General features: G+C 36.5%; 1 protein-coding gene across 1 annotated transcript; it reads right to left on the reverse strand.

Moving 5' to 3' along the window:
• Window positions 1–3,066: 3,066 nt before the first annotated feature.
• Window positions 3,067–3,402, reverse strand: LOC129030036 (CDGSH iron-sulfur domain-containing protein 1-like). Its single transcript, XM_054474807.1, has one exon. The coding sequence runs from the start codon at window positions 3,400–3,402 to the stop codon at window positions 3,067–3,069; it is 336 nt and encodes a 111-aa protein (XP_054330782.1).
• Window positions 3,403–10,155: the final 6,753 nt, after the last annotated feature.

Here is a 10,155-nt window from a genome sequence, read left to right on the forward strand (position 1 = left end):
TTCCCCTTATCGATTAGGCTTTTGGCCAGGTGCAGTGGCTCACACCTGTAATCCCAGCACTTTGGGAGGCCAAGGCAGGAGCATCGCTTAAGCCCAGGAGTTCAGACCAGCCAGGGCATTATAGTGAGACTCTGCCTCTAAAAAAAAAAATAAAAAAATTAACTGGCCATGGTGGCACATGCCTGTAGTCCTAGCTACTTGGGAGGCTGAGGTGGGAGGACTCCTTGAGCCCAGGGGTTTGCAGTGGAAGTGACCTGTGATCGTGCCACTGCACTCCAGCTTGGGCAACAGAGTGAGACCTTGTCTTAAATCAATAAATAAGGCTTTCACTATTATATAAAAGAGTCTTCCTGCATTACTCTCTTCTCCCTTACCAAGTTTTATTTTTTTATAGCAATTATTAGCACTTGATATATTGTAGGATAATTTGTCTTTTTATTGGCTGCTTCTCTAAGTAGGATGTAAATTTCATGAGGTCAGGACTTTAACTGTTGTATCTCCAGTGCCTGGAATGTATTAGGTATTCATTAAAATTTATTCAATAGATTTTGAAAGTACATGCCATGCACATAATGTCTTTTTTTGGATACTTTATAAGACTTTCAGTTAACCTAAGCAGTGCAATTTACATAAGCAGAACATTTTTAAATGTTCGTTGAGAAGTTTTTGCAATACTGATGTCAAATTTGTCCCTAAGTATGTTTCTTTTTGACATAATTATAAAAGAAGCTGTTTCTTTAATTTCATTTTCCAATTGTTCAATGTTGCTACCTGGAAATACATTGGATTATATTTATTGACATATCCTCTGACATTGCTAATCTCACATATTCTAGTAGTTTTATTGTCAATATTAAGTTTTGATAATTAAACAATCAGGTCACCTGTGAAAAGGAAAAAATTTACTTTTCCCTTTCCAGTCTTTATGCCTTTTATTTCTTTTCTGTATTGAACTGGTGAGGACCTCCAGTATGATGTTAAATAGAAGTGTTGAAAACGGGACATGCTTGTCTTGTGACCAGTAGTAAGGGAGAAGTGTTCAGTGTTTCACCGTTAAGTATGACACTGGTAGATTTTTTTGTAGCTGCCCTTTATCAGACTGAACAAGTTTTTCTTTGATTTCCCCATACACTGTGTGTGTGTTATCTTAAAACCTTAAGTGAATTTTGAATGCTGACAAATGCTTTTTCTCTACATTTTGAGATGATCACGTGGTTTTTCTCTTTTATTCTGTTAGTATGGTGAATTTCTTTGATTTTCAAATACTAAATCAATCTTGCATTCCTATAATAAGCCCACTGGTTCACAATGAATGATTTTTTTCATATATGGATGAACTCTATTTGCTAGTATTTTGTTACGGATTTTTGTATTTGTGTTAATGGAGAATTTTCTCGTAATTTTTTTCAGGCTTTGATATATCAGAGTATGCTAGACTCATTAAAAGAGCTGGCAAATGTTCCTTTCTCTATTTTCTGAAAGAGTTTACAGGTGATTGATGTTATTTCTTGCTTAAATATTTGATCAAATTCGGCAGTGGAATCTTGAGCTTGAAGGTTTTCTTTCTGGGAATGTTTTTGATACCAAATTCAATTTCTTTGCCATGTATAAGGCTATTCAAATTTTCTATTTCACCTGTGTCAGTTTTGGCAAGTTGTGCTTTTCAAGGAATTTGCCCATTTCATGTAAGCTGGCAAACTTACTAATGAACCATTGTGCATAATATTCCATTATTATCCTTTTGATATCTGTAGGGTTTGTAGCACTATCGGCTCTTTCAAATCTGATATTAGTAATTTGTATATTTTTTTCTTGATCCTTCTGGTGAGAAGTTTATCAATTCTATTCATCTTCTCAAAGATCTAATTTTCAGTGTACTATTTCTATTTCCTATTCAATTGATTTCTGTTCTTACCTTTATTATTTCTATCCTTCTATCTACTTTGGGTTTAATTTGCTCTTTTTTTCTAGCTTAAAGTGAAACCTTGTAACACTGATTCTATACCTTTCTTCCTTTCTCATGTAAGCTAAGAAATTTCATCTGAACACTCTAACTGCATCTCACGAATTTTGATACATTGTGTTTTCATTTTTATTCAATTCAAAATATTTTCTAGTTTCCCTTTTGAATTATTGGAAACTTATTTAGTATTTGTTTAATTTCCAAATAGTTGGGGGCACTTCTAGCTTTCACATTAATATTGATTCCAATGTAATTTTGTTGTGGTTAAGGAACATACTCCATAATATTTTAATATTTTGAAATGTATTTAGACCTGTCATGGTCCAGCATATGGTGAATACTCCATAGCATTTAAAAAGAGTATTGTAGTCTATAGTTGTGGATGTAGTGTTCTGTAAGTGCCAGTTTGACCAAAGTGTTTGATAGCATCATTCATATCTTTTATACCTGTACTGATTTTTTGTTTAACAGTTTTATCAGTAGCTGAGGGGATGACAAAATCTCCAACTCTGTGTATAGATTTGACTACTTCTTTTACTTCTGTTAAATTTTGATTCATTTGTTTTAAAGCTTGCTATCACTTGCAGGCACATTTAGGCTTGTTATGTGGAATTGAATCCTTTATCATTACAAAATGTCCCTTCTTATCTCTGCTAACACTCCTTTTCTTGAAGTCTATTTTATCTGATCTGCATGTAGCTCCTCCAGCTTTTTTTATGATATGTGTTTCCATAGTTATCTTTTTCTTTCCTTTTACTTTCAATCTGTTTTTAAAAAAATTTTGAGAATAATATGTTGACTTCAAGATACAACTATATTCTTTATAAAATACAAGTGTATATGTCAATATTTTAAAGAAATGAATCCTTACAAGACTAAAATAACCCACAGGCTATGAGGCTGGTTTTTCCTTTTTTTTTTTTTTTTTTTTGTTTAAACAAATGTGCACCACAGTGTTTCAACAAGTAAGACAAATGCCATGAATACAAAAGCTGCAGTTTGCAATATACCACATTTAGAACCCAGGGCAGGTGAATTAGACAGAGGTGGTAGTCATTCTAATTAAGCAATCAGTTAACTTCACGACAAGTTGATATGCAGCATCAAAAGTGTCCAGTTTCTTTTTTCTCGATGATCAGAGGTCCCATGTTGTCTCCAGTCTGTTCGTTGTGTTTTGTGTGAAACCCATCACAGAATGGGAACTTTTTAGACCTCCAACATTGGCAGTACACAGCTTTATTTTCCAAATCCTCCATGTCAAAAGCATGTACTATCTTGGGGTTGTCTTTCTGGATGTGAAGGTTCATCATAGCTTTATTCTGATGATCTTTGTCATAAAATCTTTTGTAAGCTAGATAACCAATTGCAGCTGTCCCAGCAGCAACAGCAAATGCTGCGATCCATTCAACTTGTATGCTGGAACTGGAAGTCAGACTCATGGCGTCATTGCTTGCAAGGCGTGTGCACCAGGATACCAGGCACAAGTGGATTCCTCAACCTATTTTTATATTTATGTTTCATCTCACAGACTAGAGTTGAAACTTTTTTCTTTCTTAATTCATTCCAACTATATTGGCCTTATAATTGTAGTGTCTAGTTCATTTTCATTCAATATAATTATTGATATAGTCGGATTTAGGTCTGCCATTTTACCATTTTTTAGGTATTTGTCGCTTCTGTTTTATGTCCCACTTTTTCTCTTTTCTTTCCTTTGTTTGGGTTAATTGAAATTTTTTTAGTATTCCATTTTGATTTTTCTATTGAATTTTTGGCTATATGTTTTGCATTATTATTTTGGTGGCTGCTCTAGGAACAACAATGTGCATCTTTAGCTTATTTTTTTATACCTAGAGTTAATAATGTACTATGTCACATAAAATGTTGGCTGCTTTGCTATAATACAAGGAGCTCCCTTATCCAGCTCCTTTTCCAGACAGAATGTTAAGTAATACCTACCTTCTGTGAACAGCAGAAGAAAAGTTGGAAGCTAATAAAAGTTGGTTCATGAGGTTTTGGGAATGAAGCCATCTCCATAACATAAAAGCAGCAGGTGCTGGTATAAAAGCTGCAGCAAATTATCCAGAAAATCTAGCTAAGATAATTCATGAAGGTGGCTATGATGCAGGACAGGTGAGCCCCAAACTGGAGCTTAGCCTGTGAGGGTTCTTGGCTTCTTCCAGGAAAGAATTCAACGACGAGCCAGTGGTAGGGTAGAAGAACACAGCTTTATTGAAGTGGCAGTGTTATAGCTCCATGACTGCTCTTGCAGAGCAGGGCAACCCCATAGGCAGAGATTAGCAGCTTGGGGCAGTTCTGTAATCACATTTATACCTACTTTTAATTGCATGCAGATTAAGAAGCAGTTTATGCAGAAATTTCTAAGGAAAAGGTAGTAACTTCTGGGTTGTTGGGTCATTGCCATGGAAAGAGGTGGTAACTCCTGAGTGTTGCCATGCAATGGTAAACTGACATGGCACACTGCTGGGTGTGCCTTATGGAAAGCTGCTTCTACCCAGTCCCTGTTTTAGCTAGTCCTCAATTTGGACTGATGTCCAAGCCCTGCCTCTGGAGTTGAGTCCTGCCTCCTACCTCAGCTACACTGAACAACAGATTTTCCACATAGACAAAACAGCCTTCTATTGGAAGAAGATGCCATCTAGGACTTTCATTGCTAGAGAGGAGAAGTCAATGCCTGGGTTCAAAGCTTCAAAGGACAGGCTGACTCTCTTGTTAGGGGCTAATGCAACTGGTGACATTAAGTTGATGCCAATGCTTATTTACCATTCTGAAAGTCCTAGAACTCTTAAAAATTATGCTAAATCAACTCTGCCTGGGCTCTAGAAATGGAAAAATCAAACCTGGATGATAGCACATCTGTTTATAGCATGGTTTGCTGAATATTTTAAGCCCACTATTGAGACCTATTGCTCAGAAAAAATGATTCCTTTATAAATATTACTACTAATTGACAATGTATCTAGTCACCCAAGAGCTCTGATAGAGATATACAAGGAGATTAATGTTGTTTTCATGTCTGTTAACAAAACATCCATTCTGCAGCCCATAGATCAAGGAGTAATTTTGACTTTCATATCTTATTATTTAAGAAATACATTTTGCAAATCTATAGCTGCCATACATAGTGATTACTCTGCTGAATCTTGGCAAAGCACATTGAAAACTGCCCAGGAAGCATTCACCATTCTAGATGCCATTAAGAACATTTGTGATGCATTGGAGGAGGTCAAAATATCAACGTTAACAGGAATTTAGAAGACATTGATTCCAATTCTCATGAATGACTTTGACGGTTCAAGTCTTGAGTAGAGGAAGTAACTGCAGATGTGGTGGAAATAGCAAGGGAACTAGAATTAGACTTGGAGCCTAAATATGTGACTGAATTGTAGCAATATGATGATAAAACTTCAATGGAGGAGGAGTTGCTTCTTAGGGGTGAGCAAATAAAGTGATTTCTTGAGATGAAATCTGTTCTCAGTGAAGATTCTGTGAACATTGTTGAAATGACAAAAAAGGATTTAGAATATTAGATAAACTTAGTTGATAAAGCAGCAGCAGGGTTTGAGAGGATTGACTTTAATTTTGAAAGTCGTCCTATTGTGGATAAAACACTATCAAGCAGCATCACATGCTACAGAGAAATCTTTTGTGAAAGGAAGAGTCGATTGATGAGGCAACTTCATTGTTGTCTAATTTTAAGAAATTGCCACAGCCACACCAACCTTCAACAACCACCACCCTAATCATTCAGCAGCCATCAACACTGAGGTAAAACCCTCCACGAGCAAAAAGATTACAACTCACTGAAGGCTCAGATAATCATTAGCATTTTTTAGCAATAAAGTATTTTTTAGACATAATGCTATTGCACATTTAATAGACTACAGTATAGTGTAAGCATAACTTTTATATGCCCTGAGAAACCAAGAAATTCATGTGATTCACTTTGCAATATTTGCTTTATTGCAGTCATCTGGAACTGAACTTGCAATATCTCTGAGGTATGCTTGTAATGCTTTTGTAAGTTCATTTTGTCAAAAGTGAAACAGATGAAATAAATGTTAAGACACTGAATATTGGAGATTTTCTTCAATGATAATAAAAATACAAATTTTGGTGGAAAACAGTGTTATAGAAGAAATAATTTTCTTACTAAATTAAGATATTAATAGACTCAGAATGTACTTGAAGTTGGTTGGGTGCACACATACTTAATAACTGGTTCCAACTGTCATTTTTTTCCCCCTATCGATAGTTGAATTAGAAACTGTAGTTGTAAAAAATTAAGTAATTTTATATGTACTGAGAAAACTGAACTACAAAATTTTGTGACAAAACTGATTTTGAGTGCAAAATAACAGTTTAGCATGACAGTATACACTTTTCTCTTTCCTGCCTATTGTCAGATTTTAGAAATCTTTGAATTTTTAAAGAACTACTTTGTGAACCAACTTGTGTCTTAAAATGTTGTAGAGCTTTTGTGTAAACAAATTCTCTAAATTTTGGTTCATTTTGTTTAAAACCAGCTGGAAATTTTAACCAAAATTAAGTAAGTGATTCATCTTAAGACATCAGCTTATGAATCTTTTTTTGAATTCTGACTACTAAAAACAAGCCCTGTAAGTAGGAAGACACTGAGATTTATCTCTACAAAAGCACGGGAGAAGCTGAAAAAAAATAAATCACAAGAGATAAAATGGTGTACCACACTTAATATTCAAATTTTCTAAGTGCTTTGGAATATCTTGATTTATGGGGCGAATCTTGTGATGGTGCTCACATGGTACGTAAGTAAATTTGTATTCCACAATGTGGTGGAATGGAGTTGAGTAGGCCTATGATCTCGAACATGTAAAACTGGTGAAGTACTCAAAAGAATCATAGAGACAACTTATTTGACATGTTTTGGCAAAGAAAACTACTCTGAGGCAAAAGGAAAGTATCCGTGAAAATACTTGAAGTGAAATATTTACTCTTTTCAAATATGAAAAATAATTAAAATGGACAATATCCTCAATTTCACTAACATTTCTCCAAGCTTTCCAGATATCTCAGTACCAGGAAGCAAAATGTTTTCTCAATTAAAAAAAATTGCGCTCTACAAAGAAGGGCCAATTCAAAGAATCAATGATTTCAAATGTATGAATCATAACATGCAATTTGATGGCAAAGTCTAAAATGATAAGATCAGCTTGAAAAAATTACAATCTTTGAAAAATTTGGTGATACAATATTACAGGGTGATATGTCTAGGAAACAGAATTAAATATGCAAATCCATACCAAACATAAATTATTCTGTTTACATTATTTTTTAATGTTCAGATGATCAACATAAAGATTAAATTTTTAAAAAAATTTTCAATCTGCATTTCTTTTATTAAGAATGAAATTGAGCATTTTTCATATTGCTTAACTATATTTCCTTGTCAGTGATTATTTATTTATATTCTTTCAGTTTTTCTGTTGAGTAGAAAGTCTTTTTTCTTCACAATTTCCAAAATCTCTGTCTCTTTTTCTAGTTGGAAAAGAAAGGATAATTTTATTTTATTTTATGGGTTTAAAACTTTTTTTTCTAACTTTTATTTTAGATTCAGGGGGTATGTGTTCAGGTTTGTTACCTGGGTATATTGAGTCATGCTGAGGTTTGGGGTATGAATGATCCAGCCACCCACATACTGAGCAGAGAGCCCAACAGTTTTTCAACCTTTGCCTCCTCCCTTCCTCTCACCCCTAGTAGTCCCCAGTATCTATTGTTGACATCTTTACAACATATTTTTTTGACTTGATGTACACAAGTCTATATTATAGTTTTAGAAGAAATGTTATTTATTTTTTATTTTTTTGAGATGGAGTCTCGCTCTGTCACCCAGGCTGGAGTACAATGGCGCGATCTCAGCTCACTGCAATCTCCACCTGCCGGGTTCGAGCCATTCCTCTGCCTCAGCTTCCTGAGTAGCAGGGATTACAGGCGCCTGCCACCATGCCCAGCTAATTTTTGTATTTTTAGTAGAGACAGAGTTTCACCATGTTGGCCAGGCTGGTCTTGAACTCCTGACCTCAAGTGATCCGCCTTCCTCAGCCTCCCAAAGTGCTGGGATTACAGGCGTGAGCCACTGCACCTGGCCAGAAATTTTATTTTTGAAATTAGTTTTTGAATACAATAATTTTATGGTCTATCAATAAAATAATCAATTTGCTAGGCAACACATAAATCTTAAGAAAATTATTTAGTTTTTCTTACTGTTAGATCCTCCTTCCACTCTCAAAAGTGTCCCAATTTGAATGGTATATTATATGGTTGCCCTTGCATTGTGTTTGCCATTAACAGAATTCATGAATATTCTGGTGTTCCACCTTTCAGGTGGATGGTAGTTTTGTACTTCTCTGCTCTGCTTGTAATCAGTTATGGCCATATGACATACTTGGGCCAGTGAAAGGTGAGCAGAAGTAATGTGTGTGGCATCTCTAAGAACCAATGCATGCTTACCCTCCCCTTTCTGCTGCAGTGATCGTGGAAGCATATGTCAAATAGAAGTTTGTCAGGTTGCAACCTCTAATGGTGATGGCCTGGAGCATAGCTCCTAGCAATGCTGCATGAGAAATAAATAAGGGAGTGTTATAAATAAATTCACACATTGATCTTTGTGTTGTTAAACCACTGAGATATTGGGATTATTTATTATGTAGCAAAACTTGACTTACCCTCATTGATAAAACTTAAAAAATTTAAAAAAAAATTTTATTTTTTGAGACAGGATTTCACTTTTGTTGGCCAGGCTGGAGTGCAAAGGCGCTATCTCGGTGCTATCTTGGCTCACTACAACCTCTGCCTTCTGGGCACAAGCAGTTCTCCTGCCTCAGCCTCCTGAGTAGCTGGAACTACAGGAGTGTGCCACCACGACTAGCTAATCCTGCTAATTTTTTGTAGAAACAGGGTTTTGTCACATTGCCCAGGCTGGTCTCGAACTCTTGAGCTCAAACCATCTGCCTGCTTTGGCCTCTCAAAGTGCTGGGGTTACAGGCAATCGCGCCCGGCCTGATAAAACTTTAAAATAAGTTAATCTATTAATTAATAAATTTAGACCTCAACTTGTCTCAAAAGAAACCTGTGGCAGTTTATAAACAGCAAGATACAATAAAATATAGGGGGTTGGGCAAAGGGAAAATAGGGGTATGAAAATAAAAATGTTGGAGGTAAGATTAATCCTCAAAATGCAATCCTGTGTATGCATTCCCAGTGATGGGCCAGCAATTAGTCTATAAACTTCTTAGCAGCAAAGGCAAATAGGGAAATCTGAGCAGTAGCAGCACCCATAGGATAACAACAAACCAGATTCTTAGGAAAAATCTTAGACAAAAGTGGGGCACTGTGCCAAGAACTGGATGGCTTTCCTTCCAAAACTCAATCGGAGTGTCTCCCAATGGCTCTTTCTCACACCAGTTCCCAATGCAAGCAGAGGCCACAGTGACAATATCCAAGTCAGGAAAAAAGAATGGGAGGTGGTGGTCAAAGGATACAGGCTGGACAAACAGCTTTGATGACCTGGCCGAATTTAACATGAACATTCCAGAATCCATAGCATGAGTGGGTGTCTTTTAGTCGATCCTTCCATAAATGAATGAATGAATGAATAAATAAATAAATAAATATTTCATGATGAGGCCTCTTTTAACAACATTGTCTAGGAGGGAATTTGGTTATATTCCCTGGCAAGGTCCTGGGGCTGAATCAGACCTGGCTCCTACCCACCAGAAGCTTCCCCTCCAACGACAGGGCAAGATATATAGACAAACACCCATAGCATGGAATGAATTATGGGAAGAAAGCCCTGTCCATGCAGTATGCCCTGGGGGCCCTGAGAAGTCATGGTGGCTCTCATGAGTGGTAACTTAGTCATTCTCCAAAAGGGACATGATTGGCCCCGAAGGTCTGTATCTTGGCAGCTATTTAAGGTGTCTGAGTGCTTGGCGCTGCTGTCTGTGAACAGCTTCATATCCAAGGACCATCTAAAAGGCCTGAGGGAAGAACATGCTGTGTTGAATAAGCCACAATGGCAATGAAGCCAGCTGTGCCTAGGCAGCCACCCCCTGAGTGAGCTCGGGGGAGGAACCTCAGCCAGGGCTGGATGAGGCCTGTGAACTGATGACCTCAAGACTGGAATGTTTGCAAGA

Source organism: Pongo pygmaeus, chromosome 12 (genome assembly GCF_028885625.2).
Source record: "Pongo pygmaeus isolate AG05252 chromosome 12, NHGRI_mPonPyg2-v2.0_pri, whole genome shotgun sequence".
Lineage (NCBI taxonomy): Eukaryota > Metazoa > Chordata > Mammalia > Primates > Hominidae > Pongo > Pongo pygmaeus.

Bases quoted from the DNA above. Each gene is read 5' to 3' on its own strand.
- LOC129030036 (XM_054474807.1), bottom strand. From the start codon at position 3,402: ATGAGTCTGACTTCCAGTTCCAGCATACAAGTTGAATGGATCGCAGCA.